The following is a 24,891-nucleotide window of genomic DNA, read 5'->3' on the forward strand; positions in this document are numbered from 1 at the left end:
GCGGCAAGCAAGAACTCCGATATTTAGTCTGATTTCTCAAGCATTGAGCAGGTCTGTTAGGTTGTTGGGCTAGTTCGGGAAGTTGTGCTGTTCACCTAATGGGACTATCAGGTATCCAGTAGTGCAACTTCGACTATCTGGCGACTGTGCCACTTTTAGGACGTAGGGGAGCCCACTATACCTAATAGCTCATTGGTCGGGCTGGGGAACTGGGCTTTAGAATTTATTTCTTATCTTGTGTGGGAGGGTTATCCTTACAGAGATAGTCCACAAGGGGGTAGTTGGTATTGTAACCTTCTTGCCTATGCTTTGTGAATGTGGAATGCATGGTGTGATTTGCAACAGACAACTGGGTCTTGATGCCCTCCACTTACTTGAGAGCTACTATATTGCCTCACCAATGTATTAATATATATATAAGAATAAAATCAACAAAGAAAAAGAATCAAGCATTTTTAAATTGTTTTAGTCAGAAGATGATAGCTAGGACATAACAGACCAGATGTGAATACACACAGTCACTGTTTGCATTCACACAGGCTCCGATCTGAACCAGCATTCAGTTTCTGACTAAAATGCTTTCAATTGCTAATGATTTTCTAGTAATCATATTCATGTACACACTTAGATAGCCAATGTTGTAACTCCTCAGTGATCCATGCATGTGTACACCGGTAGATTGCCCAAAAGGCCCACCGAGCCAGCATGTTCTCCCGTTCGCTGCTTATCATGGTCAGGTACGTACAGACTGCCGGCACCTACACTTCTATTGGAGAGGGGGCATGTCAATACTTTTCAGAAGAGTTTGCATACTTCTCCAGTCAGAGTACCACTTCCCAGTAGACAGCATATACTTTGGCGTAATGAGCACCTCGTCTTCTAGCTTTCATCTAATAGCGGTCTTTATCACCTTTTGACTCAAAGACCCTGCATGGTATCCGGCTTTGTTCGTACCATACTTGATTGCTTTCATATGCAGCTAGCGGCTAGTGTCAATCCAGTTACGCTTCTGCCCATCACTTCTACTCAGAGCTCTGATTTCACAGGATTACCTATTGATTTATGAATATGACGTGGGTCTGATCAGGGTGTAGTTTGCGATCATATTTAAGCAGTTGCAGAAGGAAATAGAAGTATTGAATTAATATAGTGTGTATTTTTTGTGTATATTTTGTGTATTTTTGTTGAGGTTTAAATCGTGAAATAGACTTGTGGATCCCTGGTTTCCATTTGTGATACATTGGTTTCCAAAGAAGTCAAAAGGGTAAGAACCACTGTCCTACATCACAGATTTTTAGTCATACATTCTGATTAAAAAACACATTTTCAAATCAAAATGATCTAACAATGCTTGGAACATTTGACTTCTACATTTCTAGCAAAACTATTGCGTGGCAGTCCAATTTTGGAAAGACTGTGTAAGTCTTTGAAATACGTTGTTAAGCCACATTGTCTTGGGTTCAGTGGACTCCACCAAAGTTTGCTTCAAAGGGTACCCCAATCAAATGTAGACGGGGCATGGGTGGGGCTGATCAGGCAGCGTTAGAGGATCAACCGTAAACTTATAGTTACATTCTCCCCGTCAACTTATTTTTATACAGTAGAGCCTGCTGCCTTTTGTGTCCTTGTGTGTTTATCATTCGTTCACCCTCTTGTCAGTTGTTTCCTGTTTTTAATGATGCTCCCTTACATCAAACAATGTCTAATCGGATAGTCTGTTTCCTCCGAGGTGAAAAAAGGCACCGAGCTGCACTCATGGATGTCATTTCCTGCTGCTAGCACGCCGGTGATTATCAGGCTGTGTTGCATTAGACTTTTTTTTCAGGATGGATATTTGCTGGCTGTACAGGAAACCTGTGGCTGTAGAGGAAACTTTAAAAAAAAAAGCTGCTAAGCTCTTTTTCTCAGCCTTGCCTCTTGCAGAACAGTTTTGCGTTGTTAAAGTAACTACTGTAATATGTGAATAGGTTCATGACTGAAATGTGTTTAGTGATTGCTCTGCAATCATCTTGCGCCTTAAGTTCAGTTTGTTGAACTTGTCCTTTAAGAGGCTGGGGCCGTTTTAAGGGTTTTGGTGGCCATGAAGTCAATTAGCATACAATAGATGGCCGGTGTTTGTTTGCCTCTGTCTGCAGCTGTGCTAGAACGGATGGGCCTCAGCCCTTGTGCTGATGAACAAGCAGACTTGTTTTGGTTTTGGTCAGCAGCAGCTGGGCAGAAAGGCATGGTCTCACCCTTATATTTGATGCCACTCTAGGACTACTCGCCCGGGGACTCTCCGCCGACCACCCCTCCTGCCTCGCCTGTGTCCTCGCTCTGGCTGCCGTTTGCCGAAGAAGAAGAGCCTGACTCGCCGCTGTTTCGGAGACGCGCTCACACATTCAGCAGCTTGCCATCATCTTCCAATTCCAAGAGGCGGATAACTTTTCCAGACACAAGGTCCCCCCTTCAGAGGCAGAACTCCCTTGCTAGCGATGCACCCCAAAGCAGGTGAGTGAGGGTACTTGAATGTACAATTTTGTATTAGAGAAAATATTGAAACTTCTTCAGTGTCAAGAAATGTGGTAAGAAAGGTTTTTGGATATTAAATTCATAATTTGAGAGGCCCATACATCCAGAGGCCCCCTCTTAAGGGACAGTTCCTTGTTTTGACAACTTAAAATGCTATATGTATTGCATATGTTCTCGTTTTACCCTCTTGAGTATTTGCAATGCATTCTTTATTGGGAAGTGGAGCATGTCTACTTTTCGACCTAAACATGTTTTTTTAAACTTCTAATGCGTGAAGTGATGTTCGTTTAACTTTCAAACTAGTTGCATCATGCCTAGTTCAAATTAAAGGATAAAAGTATGACGACTCACAGTAAATAAAGATCTTTCCCATGCACTATAAGCTCCTTAATTTAGCGACCTACCTTGGTTGAAGTCATGTAGCTTCAATGTACATCTCATTTTTAGTGTTTAGTTTTTTGAACTAATTTATTTTCTGATAACCGATTTATCAATCTGCACCGCATACATATTTTTTTCAACCTGGTATCCTGCTTTTTATTCTCTTTATCTGCCAGTTATATCATTCAAAATCAGGAAGTGGCTTGCAGTGGCTGTCTAAATGAAGGCTTGCAGACTGTCTTAGTTTTTTTGTCAGAAGCCCGAGTTTAAAGGCAAAACAAATTCCACAGCAGCTTAATTGCTGTCCTCCTAATCTTTGCAAAAGAGTAAACGCAAAACCTCCGAGTTAATATTTGTACAGCTGCTGTTATGTGCGCTAGTTTTAACAACTAGAGAGAACTTTAAATTGAGAGTCCAGCCAGGAAGTTAGCAGGTTGATGTAAAAAGTAAACTGCTAATGAAAATGGAAGTTATTCGATTGACAGCCTTCTTTTTTTTTGTTTTTTACAACCAGCCAATCAAATTGCTTAGCGGCGCAGCATGTACTCATGATGTGTGAGATGTGAGCGACTTTCAGCAATGTTTTATTATATTCATGAAGTTTTTCCTGTTGTTGCTCGTGTTCAGCCCTGTGCCCATCGCGCGACGCGTTCGCCATGACAGCGACTCCGCGTGCTCCAGCCTCCCCTCGTCCTTCTCTGCCCCTTCCTTCTTGAAGGGCTTTTACCAGAGCTCGGGGCGGCTGCTCCAGCAGTCCGAGGGCGAGGCCCCCAAGAGGTGAGCTGCACTCTTCTTCCTGCACTTGCTCGCTGCACAGCCCCCTTCCTTCTGTGCGGTGCTCTTGGCTTCCGGTGTGGTTGACTAAACTATTAACCCAGCCGTTGAGTGTTTACAGTGGCGTTGGATTTTTTTAACCCTCGTGTTGACACCTATAATTCCAGTAATTGGGGTTAACGGGCCAATTAAGAAATTAATTTCCAATTCATGTGCAACAAACCGTTCCTTGTGCCGTGTTTGTGTTTGGACCTTGTGGTGAGTTGTTGCTTTGTGTTTTCTGTTACTGCTCTGAAACGCTGTCAAACGTGTGAGTATTTCACCTGACCATGTGTTTGGGTTTTTGTGGGGCTTTCCCGGGACACCGTGTACCGTTTTACTTTGAACTAACGTTAATCTTCTGAGTGTTGTTTCCTGAAAAACAGGGGGCGTACCGTGGGAAAAGTGCACATTGTTTTCATACATGCTTCATCACGTCTGTGTCGCAGTAGTGTTACGTATTTACGAATGGTGTGATCTGGTGACGACTGCCCTCTCAGTTCGTAGCTGGTCTATTCAGCCTCCTTGAGTTTAAGAGACCCGATGATGAGGTGCACGGAGAGCTCTGACAGCCGAGGGACACCCTGTTTATACCACACTTGTATTACAGCATGGCAAGCAGAAGACAACACTGCCCCTTTTATATGCCCCTCTGCACCGCTACAGCCCCGTGCCTCCCTCCAGGAAGCTGGAAAGGAGAGGCCATATTTCACGCCCGCTAAGGATCAGATTGTATTTCAAATGTTTGAAGGAAACAAATATTATTTGTGGATACAGTTATTACTGCCGGTTGTTGTTAAAAACGAAAAATGTAGTTTTGTCAGTAATTATGGAAGAAATAGCCCTGAAAGATTTTGCTGCCTTAAAGAAACAAACATTGGCAAAACCAATTGGTCCAGCTCTTCTAAAGTGAGTCAACACAGAACACAGGTAACCATCCATGTGCGCTCACACACAGGCACAAACATGCATAAAGCATGTACCTATAGCTGTAGTGCTGGAAGCCAGGGGTGAGATGCATAAACGGACCTGTGTGTGAGTACTGGAATAGCAGAAGTGCTGTGGGCCAGAATTCACTTGCAATGCCAAAGACTTGGGGGTCGGGAGGAGGGGTGTCTGGGTAGGGTTGGGGGGCGGGGGGGGGATCCCTATACTACAAGAGAAGGAAATTCTGGGAGTCTGGGGGAAGTGCAACAGAAGAGCTGTATATGGATCCCAGACCTGGAAAAACAAGAGGCGGTGAGGTGGATCGACAATTGTTTGTGGATCACAGATCTGGAACAGCAGAAGCGATGAACGTCAGTAGGTGAGGTACATTGGCAGTGGTGTGTATGACTTTTTTTCTTGTACTTCAGGAGCCGGAGGGGCCAGGGTTCAAGGGTGGAGTGCATTAATAGAGCTGTGTGTGGGAACCAGTACTGGAGCAGCAGAAGCACAGGAGCTTAGGTGTGAGGTGCATCTGCTGAGCTGTGTGTGGATCCCAGTACTGGAACAGCCCGACGTTCTGGAGATAAGAGATGAGGTGCTTCAGCCCAGAGGTGTATAAGGCTCAATGCTGCAAAAACAAGAGGTACTGGAGGTCAGGGGTGAAGTTCATTGGCAGAGCTGCATGTGGGTCCCGGCACTGGAAGAGCAGAATTGTACGTGGGTGTTTGTGTGTGCACGCCTGCCTCCCGGTGCTTTGTCCACTCTCGGCGTAGAGTGTGTTCTGCAAGGAGGGACGAGGTACATTGGCTGAGCAGTGTGCGGATCCCAGTAGCCGGTCAGTGGGAATGGATTGCTGAAGGGACTGAAACTCATGACCCACTCTGTTTGTTGCCCTGCAGTCTGACCCAAAATATGAACTCCAACAGAGCAATAACTGAAGTAGGCATCCCCAAAGTTTAATGTTTTTTAAACATATGTAGTATTTTTTACTGAAAACAATCTGCAGGCACATACGTAAATCTGCCTGTAGCTCAAACTTAAAAAGACCATGGTATGCTTCTGGTTTATGGATACAACAAAGGTGCCTTAGCAAAGGAATGTGTGAGACCCAGTAGTGGAGTAGAAGGGAATGTGAGTGGTAAAAGGTGAGATGCCTCAGGACATCTGCCTGTGGAATGCACTGTTGGTGCAGCAGGCGATGATGCAACTGATGGATCAGTTGCATCAGGGTAGTTGTATGTGAATCCTTAGTTGGAATATGAGGGGTAGAGCAGGTGAAGACTGACGTCCATTAGGAGAGTTGTACCAGTTGCCCCAGCTGTGGCACAGTGTGTGGTCTGCAGTAGGTGAAGATGGGTGTGCGTTGGCAGAGCTGTGTCTGTGTCTCCAGTAATTGAATGGCAGTGGGTGCTGCAGATATAATATTGGGGTACATTGATCGAGCTCTATGATTGTTAACAGTGCTGAAATTGCAGTGTGTGCTGCAGGTGAAGACCAGTGCAAAAACAACAATTGATGGACAGAGTGCTGAACAATGTCACACATTCACCCCAGTACAGAGATCTGGGCCTAAATCCATCGTTTTTTTGCACTCCACACCACCCCAGTTCAGACATGGCCATATGCAAATCAGCCTTGACCCTGCGCCTCATGGGAACAGTTCAACCCGAACTGCCAAGCCTTGTCTTTTCTGGACCGGAATAAAGCATCCTAGGACCGGTTTCTGGCCATCAGCCGTCTTCAGCCAGGATAGCTTGACTCCAGTGGTGTGGAGAGCATGGGACACACGTCTGAGTGGAGGGTGTAATACGACCCCCTTACCAATAGAGTCACATGCAGCCCCCCGACCTGTCAAGCAAGCCCTCATGCCATCTTATAGTTATGTTACCATGGTTACTGGTCACAGCCTCAGGCTCCCCACCTGCTATGACTTATCCACCTTCCAGTGGTGGACTGGTACACCTTGGCGTTAATGCAGTGATCATCTTGGATATGGAAGTTTCCCTCAATAGCCCAATAACATTCGACTGCAGCAAAGGTTCTAGTTGAAGTGTGATTTCTGGTTCTGGTTCAGAGCTTCTTTGCTGCTGCTTTGCAGCATTATTTCCAATAATTGTTGATATTAAACTTTCCTGTCTCCGCCTGAAGACCTGTGCACTATAGCCCTTCCTTCCTCTGCAGCTCGTTCAGAACACATTAAGTGCCGTTACAAGGTGTTTCATGAGTTGAAGTCCTTTGCTTCTCCAGCCCCACCCAATCCCAATGTAAACTGAGGTGTAAAGAGACAACATTTCATCGCTCGCAATGCGTCACACTCCAAACACCCTATGTCCGGTAGGTTGAACCAAAATATGAATGATTCTGGCATGAAAGCTAATGGCTGAAGGTGGGCTGACCCAAGCACTTTTCATCATAACCATTGTCATCATCATCATCAGTAATACTCACCATCGTCATCACCTTTTCATTAAGTCAGCTCAAGTCATTTTGCTTATTACAGGAGGCTCGTAGACAGACCTACGAGGGCCCATATATGGTTCTAGTTCATGGATAAAAAGGTAAACCACACAGATAGACTGCTGTTCCTTGACAGGGGATCCTCATGGTCCTTTCTGTAAATTGCTTCGTACACATCACTGACAGACGTACCCTTGGAAATGGGAGGGTTTAACAAGTCCAGAAGAAAAAAAATAATGGGAACCTCAATTGTCTGTCGAAGTGAGGCTCAAGTGGAAGCAGCCAGTGTGCCTTGGTGAAAAATGGTGTGCTTAATGTCAAAGGCCAGAACTGGAATAAAGCACCACACTTGCACCATCAACATGTCATGTCATCTTGGTGGGATTTGCATAGCACGCATTCCTAAGCAGAAATCTAGTTGGAAAAAAGAAGTTTTTCACACGTAGTAGAAGGAAGGAGTGAATACAATTGAAAGAGCTTTGTTGTATGATGGTCTTGGAGGATTGTCGGCATTTGGTGGGGATTACGCTGGGGTTGTTGATGTATTAACTGTGAATGGGATGTGCATGGATGGAGAGGGTTGTTGTTTAATTTACCTGCAGACAATGAATTTGACCATAAACAAGGACAGCTATTACACTGCACAATTTATTTATCTCGTAATGAGCCTATGCTGGTGGTAAATATATCTTGCCATATTTGGTATCATGTGTTTATGACCTTGCAGTGGTGTTTGGTAGTGACATGAATTGGCACATCTCTTCTGGAACAGGAGAAAAAGTGCTTCATTTTTTGAAAGCAGCATTAAATTAATGTATTCTTAAATTTGACGGTAATGCTCGTGCACTGTTGCTTAGAGTACAAGATGCTGAGGGTATTGCTGTATTAACATGTGGGTTGCCTGCCTGGCTCTCTCCTAAAAATAAACCCTCAGGCAAAAATAGAGGCTTCCCTGTGGCTTGGCTGTGTGTACCCTTTGCGGGTAGAAGGAATGAAGATGGATTAGTAAAAGCAGAAGAAGGCCATTTTCTTTCCTCTTTTGTGACTGTGGTATTTACTGAAATGCGACAAGATGTGCAATGCCCAGTGAAGTATATAGGCCAGTCTAAAGGTTTTGGTTCTCCAGTGGTCGCTGAGCGTTAACTTTCAAGAAAGCCGGCCATGTTTGGCCTCTTCAGAGAGGAATGACGAGTCTGCAAATCGATTGTAAAGAATCAGACGAGAACAGTTGTCTGCAGAGAGTCTGTAAGTACCCTAAAGCTACTGTAGATGTGGGCCATTAATCCTGTTCTAGGATACAAGCAGAAGTATGTAGGGGGTGGGGGTCACAGTGGGTGAGGAAAGAGTTCACTATGTTTTCAGCTCAGCCAAATTCACATTCTTAACTTAGCCTGATCATGGACAGGTTTAAAGTAGGACTAACATTTCTACTTGTGCAAAGAAGTAATTGAAACCTTATTTCATATTATATGTGGAGCCTTACAAGCTGTATACTTATGTTACAATGGATTATTCCTAGGCACTTCACAATGTACAAGAATTAGTTACATTTGCAACTTTGAGTTGTTTTCTTATCAGAGTATTTGTTAAGATGAATGCATTTGTAAGGTATTTTGAAGCACAGATGTGTAATCTCTTTTATATTTCAATATTATTTATGTGACATGCTATGATTTTGGTAAACTATGAATAATCAAATTGATTAACCATTATACGGTGCTATAGTGGATAATAATTATAGAGGCTGGGATGTTTAATGTGACGCATAAGGGTGTACATAAGTGATGAGCTGGACAGGAAGAAGGAATGACATTGCAAAAACATTGCACTCGCATACATTTTCTCTGAAATTATTGTTTCGCACAGAACTATTGACATTGCCTAAATAAAGGTTCAACCTCTTAATGAATCAGCACAACAAATGATAAGGGAATAATATCGCAGTTCTGAAATAATTTCTTCAAAATTCGAAAGCAATATAAGAAAGAATCTCTTTTCAATCAAAAAGTGTAAAGTTGGGAAAAAAGATGCATGCGATTCTCCTGTGTTAATTTGTGAACACATGCAGGAGACAGTAGATGGCAGCAAACCCCTGCAAAGAGAGACCTGCTTAGACAAACTGTATTCATGAAGAATGGACTTGTATCGTGAAATTTTCAATTGAAGAAACCTTCTTAAATGGAAGTGCAAATACTTATACGGAATATATCATTAGTGTTCTCTTTCTAATTAAAAGAAAATGTCTCTCTCTCACTCTCTCTGGCTCGTTCTCACTCTTTCTTACACATATACATTCACACTTCTTCTAAACACTCCCACCAACATAAATATTTACAATTCACTTTTGGGACGTATCATTGAGTTCTAGAAAAGCTATGTGCTTTTCAAAAGCCATGTCCCATTAAATTAGAACAAAATAAAGACTCTTGCATTAAAACTTTGAAAAAAATGAAACTTTACAAAGGGCGATTCAGTAAAAGCACTGTGGAGACAGTCTCCACAGTCTATGCACGTCTCCCAAATCCCCCTTCCTCGCAGTCAGGGATAAATGCCGAATTATCAATTTAGCAAATGTGAAACATCTCCAACGATTTTAATATTCTGATTGAAAGGCATGCATTTTTTTCATTTTAACCAATTTCTTTACTTTGACATGAGAAGCGCTTACGGTCATCCTTCTCTCCCAATAAGTGTACTAGATTAGAACAATTGTATACGCCCTTTCCAACTACAACCATCTTTATTTGTCCTTGAGGTTACCTAACAGCCTACTAAATATAAAGGTCAAAGGCAAAGTGCTCTCCATTTATTTTCGTATTGTAAACGTCTGCTTAATAGAGGAATAAAAAGCAGGTTTAACTGAGAGACATAAACTACACTAGTGAATAGTATTGAGTAGGCTAATCCACCATCACTGTGTGAGCTTCATTCAAAAACACCTGAAACTGAATCTGATTCAATTTGTAAAGTTCTGTCCGAGGATGTCACATTTATGCTCATACAACTTCAGTCGTCCCACCCTAAACATCTGCAGTAACATGCAAGATACATGTAAGATAAAACACGAGAGTATTTCACTGAACAAAGTACTGTTTTGTTTCTAATGCAACATGTTGTTTAAATGTACTGTCCGTAGTATATGTGCTGTAGATACACATGCTCTGCTTACTCCTCCCATACAGTGTTAGCCTGGGATTTTTGCAGGTATTTTTTCTTCGAAGACGTTTTTCGAGTCATGCGCTGTGATTGACGCCATGTTAGATTGTTTTTTTCAATATCAGGCTCAAACGTACATAGAGAAAGCAATGAAGTTTTAGCGTGGTTCACACATTTTTCAGGCCCTTGCGGTTAGATTTCAACGATTCTGAATAACCAGCCTGCATTGGATGACTTCCACTTTAATCGACAGACATTATCTGAGGACCCACATACAACATTCTGGTTTCTGTACTCCAGGGCACTGAGTCCTTCAAAGGCTGCGTACAACCCCTTTGAGTTTCCGCACCTAAAAATGTGGAACACATGGGGGTGATGGAAGAGACCCCTTCTGAAACTGCCCTGGTGCAATCCCAAGTACCCATGGTCCGACGATCAAAATGTCTGCAACTTGTGTCTTTCTCCGGACAACTACAGCACCTTCTGTCAGTCCAGCTTCGACTTTCTCTCAGAGAAAACCTTAAGACTTCGAAGGGAGAGTCGTTGGTCACACCACAAAATTACATGATCAGTTGTTCTCTGAGTCCCCTGATATCATCGGCGAACTGGATTTCATAAGTGCAGACGAAGGAGAAGAGGTCGGCCCCTCTGGAATCCCTACTAGCAAAACCCACCCAGTACAGATTTAGGCTCCTTGAGCGCCTCCGAACACAAGGAGAAAGTGGATGTTAAGCCGGCATCAAGAACCAGTGGTCCTTGAACTAAACCTATTCCAAGGGTCTTTAGTATGCCACTTAGCTTCGATACTAACTCAAGGCCCCACAAGAGGCCTCATGTTATGGTAGAGCAATGTTGCCGCTGGAGTCAGGTGTTGATCCCTGTGCACAGAGACTTCCATCTCCAGGCTTCTGTTACCTTCTGACTCTGGTCGACCTTGAGAAAAGTTCTCGGAAAAAAGAAGGATCCAACCAAGTGATTGACCATGACGACCTTCAGGCCCTACATGGGCCAAGGGTGCAAACAGCCTCACTTCTATTCAACACCAGTACTTATGGCCCCACCAAAGTTCTTGTTGACATCAAAGATCCAGTTGACGGCAAAAACACTGGCAACAACTGGATCCAAAGAATCAAAGTTACCCATCATGCAGAGGCTCCAAGAGTAGCTCGACTTAGGCAGAAGTGCCTCTTTATCCACCTTGTTACTTGGAAAATCTCAGCAAAACTACCTCCACTGAAGCCAGGAGACTTTGCCTCACAGAAGGAAGCTTGACTTCGAGAAAGAGCGTATTTCTGAAGTCCCCCCAGAACTGGCGCCAAAGGGGCATAGAATCAGTGACCCTAGCCCCAATAGTCCACCTCCATCACGCCTTTCCCACCTCTTCTACGATCTCCCCTGCCACACTCATGCATATCACCACTCCTGCCTCCACTAGAGTCACCTGAGGGTATCCCCAAGCAGTTTTTCTGACTCAAGCAATCTGTTTGATCTAGAGCATACTGATGACCCTTGGGATGTCTACAGTATTGGTCCCCAGAGGTGACCCAGATATAGGCCGCTATCCCGTCTGGGCAATCCCCTCAAGACAATACCATGGCCTACCATGAAGTCATTTAGTTGGCTGCAGACTTCCACACAGTACATATGCATGTTCTACACAGAGAAGATTAAATTCTTGTAGAAACACTCTTCAAGTTAGAGCAGACAATGCAGATCCTACTGATGCTCAAGGGCGTGGTTAAATCTGCCCCATAAGCCTGCAAGGAGACTGTAAAGCCAAAGCCAAGAGTATTATCAACAGGGTGGACAAGTACAAACCCTCAGTGACTCTGTCTGCATCAGGACCCACTTCCCCCCCAATTCCCTAGTAGTTCATACTGCTTGCAAAAAGGCATTTGGTCAGGATACTGGTAATGCCCCGACTCCTCACAAGGAGAGCACATGATAGGTGCAGAGGCAAAGAGGGAGACCATCAGGGCAGCTTCCCACTTGTGTATAGGCAATTCTGTCAGACTTCTCTCCAGATATAACAGTTCACAGTGGGAAGAGATGCAGGAGCTCATAAAGCACCTTCCTGTGTAGCCTAGGAAGAGGGGGAGGAAATAGTGTGCAAGGGCAAGCCCATTTCCAAATCCAAAAGTTGTTGTGCTCCTGATGCAGCTGACACAGCTCTTTGAAGCACAAAAGCTAACACCCTCTTCAGATGCTGCTCCTGGCTCTGCAGCTCGGCGTTCAAACCAGTAGGTCTAGCAGCATCTTTTGATGGAGAAAATCTCTTTGTCCCCAGTTTGTTGAGATGCTTGAGAAAACCAAGATAGACACGAGATTGTAAAATCGGTGGGTGCCTTAGAATCTCCTTCTGCAAGAGGCTCCTTTTGGAAACAGCAGCCCAGGGGAGGTTCCAAGTCCACTTTCCCACTAAGCAGCAGTCTTACCAAAGACCCTAGCAGACCTTCCACCAGAAGGTGGGAATGAGTATAGACGGAGGCCCTGTCAGGAGCAATAACAAGGGCAGGGATAGAGGTGGCTCCTTTAAAGGGGCCTTCACCTCCACGCAGTGACTAACTCTGTCTCCACCCAATCACATGTCACCTGTCGGGGGAGCATATGAGATTTTCTTTCACGCTGGTAAAAATCACATTAGATCAGTGGGTTTTAGCAATGGTTTGCCATGGCTACTGTCTAGGACTTCTCACAACTCCTTTTAACATATCCTCTTTAGCCTTGTGGAGGAAAAGGTCCAATGTCATGCTTTAAGTAGTTATAGAAAGAGTGCTCCCACAACACCAAGGCGTCTACTCTCTTTATGTCCTCATTCCCTAAAAGGACCGCTCTCTCAAGCCTATCCTGAACCTCAGGCCTCTGTACAAATATATATTAGGTTGTAGCATTTTCACATGACAACCATTTTTTTTTTAATTTTTTTTTAAAATAATTTTTATTGCAGTCATGCCTGTACAGGCCCATACATGTGCAAGTAGCTTCATAAAATTGAGCAGGTATACAACATTAATTGGTGGTCAGTACACAGCCGTTATGCCCACAACCCGGGGGTCGGGCGGCGATGGTATCTCTGCGCTTACATGCCCGACGTTCAGATCTAAGGAGTAACCGGTGTCCGGATCATGTGCATGACTACTTTTACAGTCCTACTTAACTTATGCGCTAACCCCCAACTCCCACCCCCTGCGCAAAACCTAGAACTCCCCCCCTTATCCCACCCCAATCACCACCACCCATCTAAGGCACTTATAGCGTTCGTTCCTGGAGTACTAGTGCCTGTTCTCCTGTTTATCTGATGCTCTCTGGGCCTCAGCTAGTCTCTGTCGCCCTTCCTGCCTCGGGGGCCTCTTCATCCTCATCTGCCTCGTTGTCCCTGAGTGCCTGTACCATTATTTCCCATGAGGTCGCTGTATCTGCTGCTGCCTGGCTAGGGGACCTGCGCGCAAGCTGGTACCTATAGGAGCTGTCAGCCGCCGCCCACTTCAAGAATTCCTGCCGCCACCTTCGCGGAGTTGGCCCCACCCTCGCCTTCCAGTTCCTGGTGATCTCCCTCTTAGCTACCATCAGTCCCATATCAATGAACTTGCTCGTGAGTTTGTTTTTGGGGGTATGGGGAAACCAGTGCAGGATGCATTCCGCTGGTCCATAGTCTATGGTCCTTTCAGTCACCTCGTTCAGCACCGCCCCTATTTCCTGCCAATAACCCCGCAGGGCCGGGCACGCCCACAGCATGTGCACTAATTCGGCCCCCTCATCTAGGCATCGGGGACAGGACGCTGTTTCCGCGCCAAAATATCGCCTGATCCTTCCCGGGGTCATGTATGCTCTATGTAATATGTAGTAGTGGATTAGTTGGAATCTAGCGTTTCTTGTGCTGTTGCGGGCCCTTCGGATCAACTGTGCCCATGTCGTGTCTGGCATGTCCTTACCCAGGTCCGCCTCCCACTTGGCTTTCAGAGATGCAAGAGGAGGAATGTTCTCTCTTATCATCCGATTGTAAAGGCATGTTACTGCCTTGAGTGTTCCCGCCGCCATCATAGTGTACTGGCACGCTGCTGCCGTCTCGGGCTCCTCAAGTCCCGTGCCCCAGTGGGCCTGCATTGCCCTGGTTACCGCTGCATGAAGCAAAAATCCCCCTCTTGGGATGTCAAAGCGCTCCATTAACTCCTGAAACGGGAGCAGCGCGCCATTTTCGTACAGGTCCCCCACCACTTGCACTACCGCTTCTTCCCATCCTTGCAGCTGCGACCAGTCTCCGCCATGCGGTAGGGCTGTTAACATGCCCAGAGGGATCTCCGGTGCGTACGGGCGCCGAATTCCGGCTCTCCTCTGTGCCCGGTTCCAGCATTGGCGGTACGTGCGCTGCTCCAGCAATAAATCCCTATTGTCCAGCCGCTGTTGGAGAGTTATATATGCCAGGACGTGCCTGGGCGTTCCCCGCAAGACGTCATCCTCCGGACCCCGAAACACCCTTGCCACCTCCTGCGTGAAAATCTGCAGTTGGGCCGCTAGGTAATAAAGCTCGAAGTCCGGAACCGCTAATCCCCCCTCATCTTTCGGGCGAGAGAGCGTGGCCAGCGCCACTCTACACCGTCCCGCTCCCCAAATGAACGTCGTGATCAGAGATTTAAGTAGTCTAAAGAAGGAGCCAGGTAGCCAGATCGGGAGCGTCCGGAAGTAGTATAATAATCTTGGCAGTGCAACCATCTTCAGCAAGGAGATCCGGCCAGCCACCGATAGCGGCAATGTGGCCCAGAAGGTCATGCAGCCCCTCAATCCACGCACACATCGCCCCAGGTAGCCCTCAAGCAAGTCTTCCGCCTTATGGTAGATTTGGACCCCCAGGTACTTAATACAGGCAGGCTCCCAAGCTGCTTCCGATCGGTGTTGCGGCTGGGCAGCGCCCTCCTGCAGCGGGAACAAGCTCGTCTTGGGCCAGTTAACTTTCAGGCCCGACATCTTTCCGAAGCTCGCTAGTAGCTCTTCCGCTCCCTGCAAGTCCTCAACGCCGTCATGGAGGAACAGCAGTAAATCATCGGCATATAGCGAGATGAAGTGTTGCCCGTCTCGGGCCCGCACTCCACGGAAGTGCCGCCCCGTCCGGGCCTGTGCCGCTAGCGGTTCTATAGCCAGTGCAAATAGCAGCGGCGAGAGAGAGCAACCCTGTCGAGTGCCTCGTTCAACCGGGTATCGGAGGGACACCGTTGATCCCACCCTCACTCTCGCTATCGCCTCCGCATAAAGGACCTTCGTCCAATGAATATAGCCAGCCCCCAGCCCAAACCGTTCCATTACTGCATAGAGGTAGTCCCACTCTAGACTGTCGAAGGCTTTTTCAATGTCAACCGAAAGGACCAGTTCCGTCCCAACTCCGCTGTTCAACCCGTCCATGAGACGGACAAGCCTTCTGATATTGATTGTGGTGTTGCGCGTTGGTATAAAACCATTCTGGTCCTCGTGCACGAGGTCCGTCATGTGTGGCAGGAGCCTCGCTGCCAGTATGGAGCTCAAAATCTTATAGTCTGCGGTGAGCATAGAGAGTGGCCGATAGGATGCCGGGTCACTACTCTCTCTACCGGGCTTCAGCAGTGGGACCACCAATGCCTCCCGCATTGACTGCGGTAATTGGCCCGCTGCCTTGGCCTCTTTATAGACGGTCAACAGTCTTGGCGCCAGGATATCTAGATATTTGCCATAGAATTCTATGGGGAGCCCGTCTATTCCCGGCGACTTGTTTCGTGCCATGCGTCGCACCGCCGACCTGATCTCCCCCAACTCAATGTCCGAGCCCAGGTCTTTCGCCTGCTCTGCCTCCAGCCGTCGTAGAGGTAGACCTGTCAAGAAGGGTTCTGCTAGTCCCGGCCGGTCTCCCGGGGCACTCTTATATAGGCCCTCGTAATACTCCCGGAAGCCGTCAACTATGCCCAACTGAGTGTGCTGTACTACACCCGACGTATCCCTCAGTTGGAGTATGGGAGTGTACCGTCTAGTGGGGTTCGAAAGCCACGCCAGAAGGGTGCCCGCCTTGTCGCCGTCCACATGGGAGCGCAGCACATACCTCTTGAAATCAAAGGCTCGAAGCCTCTCCACCTCAACTGCTACCGCCTCCCTAGCCGCGCAGAGTGTCTCCTGGAGTTCAGGGTGTCCGGGCCGCTCCCTTTCCGCTTCCCTCAGCCTAGTATCCGCCTTAGCCAGATCGCCCAGCAACACTTTTCGCACGCCTACATAGTCTTTGATGCAGATACCCCTCACCACTACCTTAAAGGCGTTCCATTCCATCGCCCTGGAGGTCGCCGTCCCTTCATTCTCTGCGAAATATGAGGCCACCCCCTCCGCCAGTGCCGCCTCGAACAGGGGGTCTTCTAAGGTCTCAGGCCGTAGTCTCCAGATCGGGATCCTGGGTTTCTCCGCCACCCAAGCTAACCGGATCAGGAGTGGATTATGGTCAGAGATCGTTCTCGACAGGTACTCTGATTCCGTGACGTATGGCAGCACCCCCCGGGAGCAGAGTATCGTGTCCAATCGGACATGCAAGTCGTGCAGTCCGGAGAAGAATGAGTAATCTCGGTCAGCCGGGTGTTGCCCTCTCCAGATATCCGTCAGTTCCCAACTCTCTTGCCACTCCCTTCTACCTCTAGATAGCCTGTGTACCGGGGAATCGTGTAGGGGGGGATGGGACCTATCCAGCAAGGGGTCCGCAATGGAGTTGAAGTCACCCCCCAGCAGGACCGGGCCCGCCAGGGAGTGAGCCAGCGTTCCTGATAGTGTCGTGAGGAAAGCCAGCTGGTCCGAATTCGGGGCATAAATGCTAGCTAAGACAACATCTCTGCCTTCCAGCTTCCCCTCCGCCACCACATACCTCCCTTCCTGGTCCACCCATTGGCGCGTGAGCTGGAAAGGTGTGCCTGCTCTAATCCAGATTAGTACCCCCCTAGCATATGCTGAGTAGCTGGTATGAAAAACCTGTCCCCGCCACCTTCTCTGTAGCGCCGCCCCCTCCTGCCGTGTAAGATGCGTCTCCTGCAGCATGGCGATGTGCACTCCCCTCCGCACTAAATAGGCATGTACTTTTTGTCTGCGCTGCATGGTATGTAGGCCCCGCACATTCCAGGTAATACAGTTCAATTTATTCACATTAGCCATTGTCCCAGTGATCCGGTCGACACATTTCCTCCAGTTCCCGCCCTTCAATGGTGGTGGTGCCCCCCCTTAACAAAACAAAGCATCTCAACAGTCCTACCCGTGGTGCACCCAGGGTCAATAACTTCAAAAAGGGTAAACAATCCCCAACTGTGGAACCCCCCCCCCCCCCTCCCCCAGAACAGGCCCCAATACCAAGTTATCAGTCCCCATCCAAACTCCCACACCTGATTGACCCAGGTCTTAACTACACAGCCGTAGCCATGGGTGCCTTAAGGGCCTACGGAGTGCGGCCTTGTCCAGAGGGGGGCTGCGCCGCCGAGCTCCTCGCTTCCTCCCCAATTTCCCATGTCCTCCCTGCTATGAGCACCCCGGTGTGCCCCGGCACCCGCTATATACTTAGGCATGGGTCTCCCTCCCAGTTTTCCAAACATTACCCATAGTCTTCTGCCAGCAGTTCAGATATTCAGGGTCTCGTCCGCCGTCTGCGGTGTCACCAGCGGCCCTCCAGTCCGATGAATCCCAGAAAGGCCTGATTCTGATCCTGAGGCCGATATAAGAGTGTCCGAGTCCGTGGCCCCCCCAGAACCGGGGCCCTCCGCTCGACTCAGCTTTCCCACTTCCAGTAGTGCGGCCTGCCGTTCTGCCTCGGTCTGGGAGGCCGTCGGTCCCAGCTTCCCCTGCCCTCGTTTCCTCAGCCTCTTCGACTTCCGCGGCCGCTGTGGCGAACGCTCCCGCTCCTTCTCCCGCTCCTCCTGCGCCCTGGCGCCGTCCGTCCCAGCTTTGTATGTCTCCCACCAGTCCCAGGCCTCTGCTGATGTGTTAAAGAAGCTCGCCTTGTCGTCCACCACCACTCGGAGCCTGGCTGGGAAAAGCAACGAGTAGGCTATCCCCTCATTCCGCAGTTCCTTTTTGATTGTAAGGAAGGAGGCCCGCTGCTTCTGTGTCTCGAAGGTGAAATCCGGGAAAAGTGTGACCCTACTGTTCGCAATCTGGAAGGGGCCATCCTCTCGAGCTTTCCGCAGGAGCAAGTCCCTATCCTTGTGATGAAGCAACTTGGCTATGATCGGTCTGGGTGGAAGCCCGGGCTTGGGAGGCCCTGAGGGGACTCTATGTGCACGCTCCAGTGTGAAGAATGACGAGAGCCCTTCCGGCGCCACCACTGTTTTCAGCCATTCCTCCATGTAGGCAACCATGTCCCTCGTCCCCTCCGTCTCTGGTACGCCTACGATCCGCACATTGCTGCGCCGGCTTCTATTTTCCGCGTCCTTCGCCCGCCTTTCCAGGGTGCGTATGCGGTCCAGGGCTTCCGTTAGCTTCCCTTCCATCACCTTGTGAGCCGGCGCCAGGTCCTTGATCACCGTTTCAGCGTCCTTGACCCTGTCTTTTAATTTATCGTGGTCCGCCCGGAGCAAGCCCAGTCCCGACGCCACTTGCGCTATATCGTTGTGGAGCGCGTCTCGAGTGGCCGTTATGGCTTCCAGTATCCGGTCCTGTAATCGCTGCAGGTCCGTCTGCCCGGTGGGGCCCCCCTCCGCCGCATCAGATGCCGCTGCCTCCTCCGCCTTGGTCCTCGGCTTCCCCATTGTGGCTGACCTCGTCCTGCTCGGCCTGCCTGGTTGGCTGAGACCCCCCGGGCCACGGCCTCGCGGCCTGTTCCTGTGCGCTATGGGGTCGCGCTTTCGCAGATGTCGCACCCCAGAAGTGGCGCCTGTCGTGACTCTCGGCCCCCGGGATCTGTGGCTGATAGTTCTTTCTTCCCTCGGGCCTCAGCCACGTGGCCGGCTCCTGTGCGCCACGGGATCCCACTGCGCCGTTACCGCACTCCAGAAGCAGCGCCTGCCGTGCAGCCCGCCCCCTGGGGACTGAGGTATACCGTCTTCCCTCTCCTGGGCTAGCGGCTCAAGTGTGGCGCGCTATCGGGAGTTTGGCGCTGCCGGGGGACCCCCGCTGGCCTGCAGGGCGTCTCCGCTATGTCTCCGTCCACCATTCGAACCTTCGCGGCGGGGGGGCGACAGGAGAAAGGAGGTGGGGGGCGGGGGGGGCCCGGGCCGTGCTGCACCAGTTCCCGTTCCCCGTGGTCCCCCTCTCAGGGCTGCCCCCGCTCACCCGCCATCAAGTTCGGTGCCCAGGGCTGGGTCGTAGTTCGCCTCACCGCTCTCCTGGCTAATGAAGCCGCCTGGGAGCTCCGCCTGCAGTGGCGTACCTGGCGGCCCTTTCTTCCAGCGGTCGCGGTCGCCGCGCACCGCAGCCGAGGGTCAAGGAGCTTCTCCCGCTGCGGGGGGTTTCGCCGTCGGAGTCGTCCGAGACGGCGGCCGCGTCCCTTCCGTGTGCTTCGGGTGTGTGGACCGCTGCGCAGCCCTCGATCAGTTAAGGCTCCGTCGCGGCCGCCATCTTGCGCGCCGCCGTCTCTCTCTTCACTCAGCCGGCCGCTGCGATCGGCGGCCGATCTCGGCGCTGCAGTGCCGCCAGCAGCCCAGATCTCGCCCAGCCAGTCTCCTTCAGGTCCGCTACCGGCGCCGGGGCACTTGCGGGTTCTCTGGCCCCGTTTTCAGGAGTATTGTGGGGGAAGAGGCACGGAGCTCCGGGCTCACGCCGCCATCTCCCTCGGCGCTCAAGCCACGCCCTTCACATGACAACCATGCAGGACTTCATTCTTCTCCTCCAGCAAGTTGACTACATAATGACATTAGACCTTAAGGACGCCTACTTTCATCTACCCATCTACCCTTCTCACTGATACTTGTGGGGTTTTGTAAGTGGACAGCACTACTAAGTCAAAGTATTTCCTTCTGGTGTCACCACTGCTCCAAGAGTGTTCCCGAAGTGACTAGCAGTGGTGGCTGCTCATTTACAATGAAGTGGGACTCATGTGTTCCCCTTCCTCGATGATTGACTTATCATGGAGTCAGCAATGCCTAGCCCAGACTCAAACTGCAATCTCCCGGCTACACACTCTTTGGTTCACCATAAATGCTACTAAGTCCCATCTTCAACCCCTATGGGTTCAGCCCTTCCTAGGGTCTATCCTAAATGCAGTAGTAGGTAAAGCCTACTCCAACCAATAGTGTGTGTTGGCATTTCATCAGCTGCTGCCTCTTTTCCTGCCCAGCTGTCAAGTTACAGTCAGGACTGTGATGCGACTCCTAGTGATGATGGCCTCCAGCATCACCATTGTAGCTAATTCCAGGCTTCACATACCCTCATTACAAAAATGCCTTTCAGCACAATGGTCACAAGCAGAAAGCCCCAGGGAAGATCTAGTGTTGGTAAAGACCAGCGTTCATCACTTTTTGCAGAGCACAACTTTTGCAGGGGAGGTCTTTCTCAGACCCTGTTCTTCAGATTACTATTACCATGGACTCCTCCCTCACAGTCTGGACAGGAGCATCTCCACAATATAATTGATCAAGGAACGTTGGCCCCTCAACCCCAGGGGCACCACATTAAGTACCTCGAGCTGTTGGCTATAAAACGAACCCACAAAGAATTATTTCAGGTTGTTTGAGACAAGATAGTTCTCCTCAAAACAGACATCATGACTAACAAGTTTTTCCGATAGAAACATACATCCTTTGGTGGAATGCCTCAGCTCTGGAGAATGTATGAACATATCTCTGAGTGGGAGCTACATCCGCAGGTCTCTCATATGTACTTCTATTGCTGAGGCACCCCACAGATGCACCTGTTTGCCACCCCAAAGAAGCAAAGTAGCTAAATTTCACCTCCAGGTACCCACACCCACAGTCCATGGTCAATGCACTATGGATGAATTGATCAGGGATCTTTGCATACAACTTTTATCCTCTCCCACTCTTTTTGCACATGATAAGTTAGATGAGATAAACATCCTTCACACTTATCCTGGTGGTCCACAATTTGGCAAGTCATCCATGATACTCGATGCACATTAAGATTTCCATCAGCCCCCACAAGAAACTCCCAATCAGGCTGGACCTTCTCATGTACAGCAAAGGCCAGATCAGACCCCCACACCCCAGACTGCTCAACCGAGTGATCTGATACCTGAGGTTCTAGAGTTTATCTACCTTCACCTCCCGGAGGAATGCTTTACTATCCTGTGTGAAAAGCAAAGGTCTACAACACGGGCCTGCTATGGTTCAAAGTGGAAAAGGTTTGTCCACTATTGTAACTTTAGAGCCTGGACCCTCTAAAACCCAATGTCTAGGGCATTACTTGCTGCCTCACTGCAGAAGTCAGGCCTCGTCTACACTTCTAAACCCTTACACCTAGCTGCCATCTCTGCCTACATGAAAAACTGGGAACATTCTTTCTTTTTTAGGATTCCAGTGGTCAAAACATTCATGGGGTCTTCAAATGAGTTATATCTTCCAGAGATATTACCTGCACCTCAATGCATTCCTCACCAGATTCATAGGTCTTCCCTTTGAACACTTGCACTCTTGTCTTTAGGTTTCATTCAATGAAAAGTTGCTTTCTTCTTAGCCATAACTTCTCCCAGATACATCAGTGAGGTGCAGGCTCTTACCCTGCTTGAGCGTTTCAATCAGGTTCACAAGGAAAGAGGTGTTCTTGGAACCAACCCTTAAATTCTCCCCAAGGTGTTATCGCCTTTTTACCTCTGGGTAGCTCCCAGATTTTCCTTTTGCAGCTAGACTCAGTGGTGGAAAGAACCCTTCACTCTTAAGAAGGTAAACAGGATCACTTGTATTATAGTTTCAGGACCAAGCCCTTTCACATGTTTGGCAGCTTTTTGTAGCTTTTGCAAAACCTCACAAAGGCCACCACATCTCTAAGCCTAGTACAGACAGGTGGATATTCAAGGGCATCCATATCTGCTATCACAAAGCTAAAATAGCCCTTCCCGCTTCTCCCAGAGGGCACTCTGCCGGTAAGTAAGTAGCAACCATGGCTTTCTTGGATAACATCCCACTGGCTAACATATTCAAAGTGGCCACCTGCTCAACTCACACACTTTTACCGAGCACTATTTTGTGCATATCTTATCCTGACAGCAGGCTGTGATTGGCCAGTCTTACAAACTTTATTTCAGACATCTGAATCATTCATACGCTCTCCACAGTTTATCAAGAGTACAGCTTTATGGTCTCTGCAGAGCATATTTATCTACACACACATGTTATGAACAGATTTTTTTTACTTCCCCTGTAATCATCAGTTGTGTGTAGTGCTTTAGATTCACATGCACTAACATTCCCTGATGGAAGACTGCGTTTGTTGCTGATCTCCTCTGTTATTATCTTGTTTCACTGCACAATAGCTATGCTGCACCATGGTAAGATCATGCAACACTCTATCCATATTCTCACTTGTGTGAAAAATAATCCAACATGGAGTTGATACTCATTGGCATTGTCCACTAAGGGAGGAATCACAGGACATCCCATCATTCACAAAAGTAATCTGCAAAGCTCTGAGCCCAGCACTGGATGAGAGGAGTATGCCGCACATGTGAATCTACAGCACTACATTCTATGAACAGATGCTACAGGATAAGTAATATTTTCCTTCCACACCTCTGTGTGGATTCATTTCTCAGATCCTCACATGCAAGCGAGTGTTTCCCTGAAGACAGTAAAACATATTTTTTTTGTGTGTTGTCAAAAGTCTTTTATGAGGAAGTACATTTTTGGTAGTTCAGCTCCAATAAAATGTTTATCTCTTGAGTTATATGACATTGTGTTTTTTTAATTTTATTAATTCTAACTTTCAGCTTGTTATGTGCAAGAATTGCCTTTATATTCTGAATCTTTTTTTGTCCTTTGGACTGGGAAACAAACAATTCCACACGTGATGATTTCGGAAAATCTTTGTCTGCTTTTTGTAAACTGATCTTTTTGAAGTCACTTCTGCAAAGGTTCTCAATCATAATTTGTTCTCGTTGGCAATAAGATCAATCTTTGCTGATGGTACATTTTGTGTTGAACAGTTAGCTGGATGTCAAACTTTGAATCGTCAAATGCTGATTGAGCTCAATTCTAGGAAAATGCTACAACTCCCACTGCCTTTGATATAAAGACATCTAAGAAAATTACTTGTGATCTTGTTGTTGAGAAATTCAATAAATAACTACATTCTTCCAAAGTAAGTTTTTCAATGTTATGAGATGATTTCAAGAAAACTCAGAATTCATCTAAATCTTCAAATAAGCAAGTTCACAATCCTAATGCATATTTGACATAGCAAGAAGACAGCTTGGTTAGGGCACCACCTTTGTTTTTTGGAAATGTCTGTTGATTCAATCATATGTCTATATAATTAGCTAACTCTGGTACCCTGTTGGAACAAATGGAGGCAGAAATGAGTTGCAAATAAATTCTGCACTGAAACAAGTACATTTTGTACAGTTCGTAAAATGCATTAAAAAAAAATGTTGCTGTACTATGGATGAAAGTAATCATAGTGTGGCGAGTGCCCATTTTTTGTCTTTGTGACTAGAAAGCATATCAACTTTTACTCAACCATCTAACTTGAGGATGTGGTAGGTGGAATCCTAATGTCAGTAATAGTGTTGCACTAGTGTAAGAAATTAGCTTATTAATTGAGAGGGGTGAGAGCTTTATTCAAGTAATAAACACAATCCTTGTCAGGGTGAACCACAAAAGTGACTAAATAAACATGTGCCTAACCCTCAGGTTACTAGGCACCATTGCAGTCTGGCTTAACTTAGAGGCAATATGTAAAGAATTTATACAGTACTCCGACAGTAATAAAGTGAAACATAACTCAAGAAAAATCCCATACCAATTTAGTAACTAAAGTAAATGTTATCAAATAAAATGTCACAAAAATGGCAAAAACCAATGAGTTGCGGGTGAAAATAGCTCCAAAAAACACAAAGCTCTACTCATGATTATCTGTTGGCCCTGGACTGGGTTAAGGTCACAAGCGTAGGCAGACCGCGATGGAGCATGGGTCGAATGTAGGAACCAGGTCTGTCCCAGTGAATAGTTTACCTTCCAGTCAAAGTCCATGCGAGGATCCTCAGCCAGAGCTTTCCATTGGTGGGAGATATGAGGAGATCATTGTACACGTGAAGAGCAGGTCACCAATGGAACATCACATTGGCAGGAGAAATGGACAGTCACTATTGGTGGGAAGAGCAGGTCACACTTCGGGCTTCAAATTGGCAGAAGACGCGAGCGATCGTTGCTGAAGCAAAGAGTTTGTTTGAGGTTGTGAAGAGCCCAGACATTTGGATTTTCACATGTAGTTCAGGTTTGAAGTAGGAGAAGTACATTCTAATTCCAGCCATGGGTTCAGGACTTGGTGGAGCACTTCTTGGGGATCAGGACTACAGCAGGGCTCAGGCAGGTACAGTTGGTGCTGGTCATCTGGGCAGTTCCAATGAAGTCCTCTAGAGGCTTGTTGTGACCCTTTAGCTCAGTCAACTGACCATTGTAGTCACTTCTGGGGGTCCTGGGTTCAAGGCAAGCAGGTCCAATCTTCCTTCTTCAGACAACAGGGAAGTTCTTCTGAATCTTCGTCAGGTCCAGGTGT

General features: G+C 47.8%; 1 protein-coding gene across 3 annotated transcripts in view; it reads left to right on the plus strand.

Annotated features, from left to right (window-relative positions):
- The window catches only part of TBC1D4 (TBC1 domain family member 4), a 664,791-nt gene that overhangs the window by 501,403 nt on the left and 138,497 nt on the right, over positions 1–24,891 (plus strand). For 2 of the 3 annotated variants that reach the window (XM_086934887.1, XM_086934889.1), the window contains 2 exons: positions 2,258–2,490; positions 3,520–3,669. In XM_086934887.1, the coding sequence (XP_086791013.1) occupies positions 2,258–2,490; positions 3,520–3,669 (383 nt within the window). The remainder of the gene's footprint in view (positions 1–2,257; positions 2,491–3,519; positions 3,670–24,891) is intronic. The other variant, XM_086934888.1, reaches the window with a different exon arrangement.

This window comes from Lissotriton vulgaris, chromosome 8, assembly GCF_964263255.1.
Source record: "Lissotriton vulgaris chromosome 8, aLisVul1.2, whole genome shotgun sequence".
NCBI classification, from domain to species: Eukaryota; Metazoa; Chordata; class Amphibia; order Caudata; family Salamandridae; genus Lissotriton; species Lissotriton vulgaris.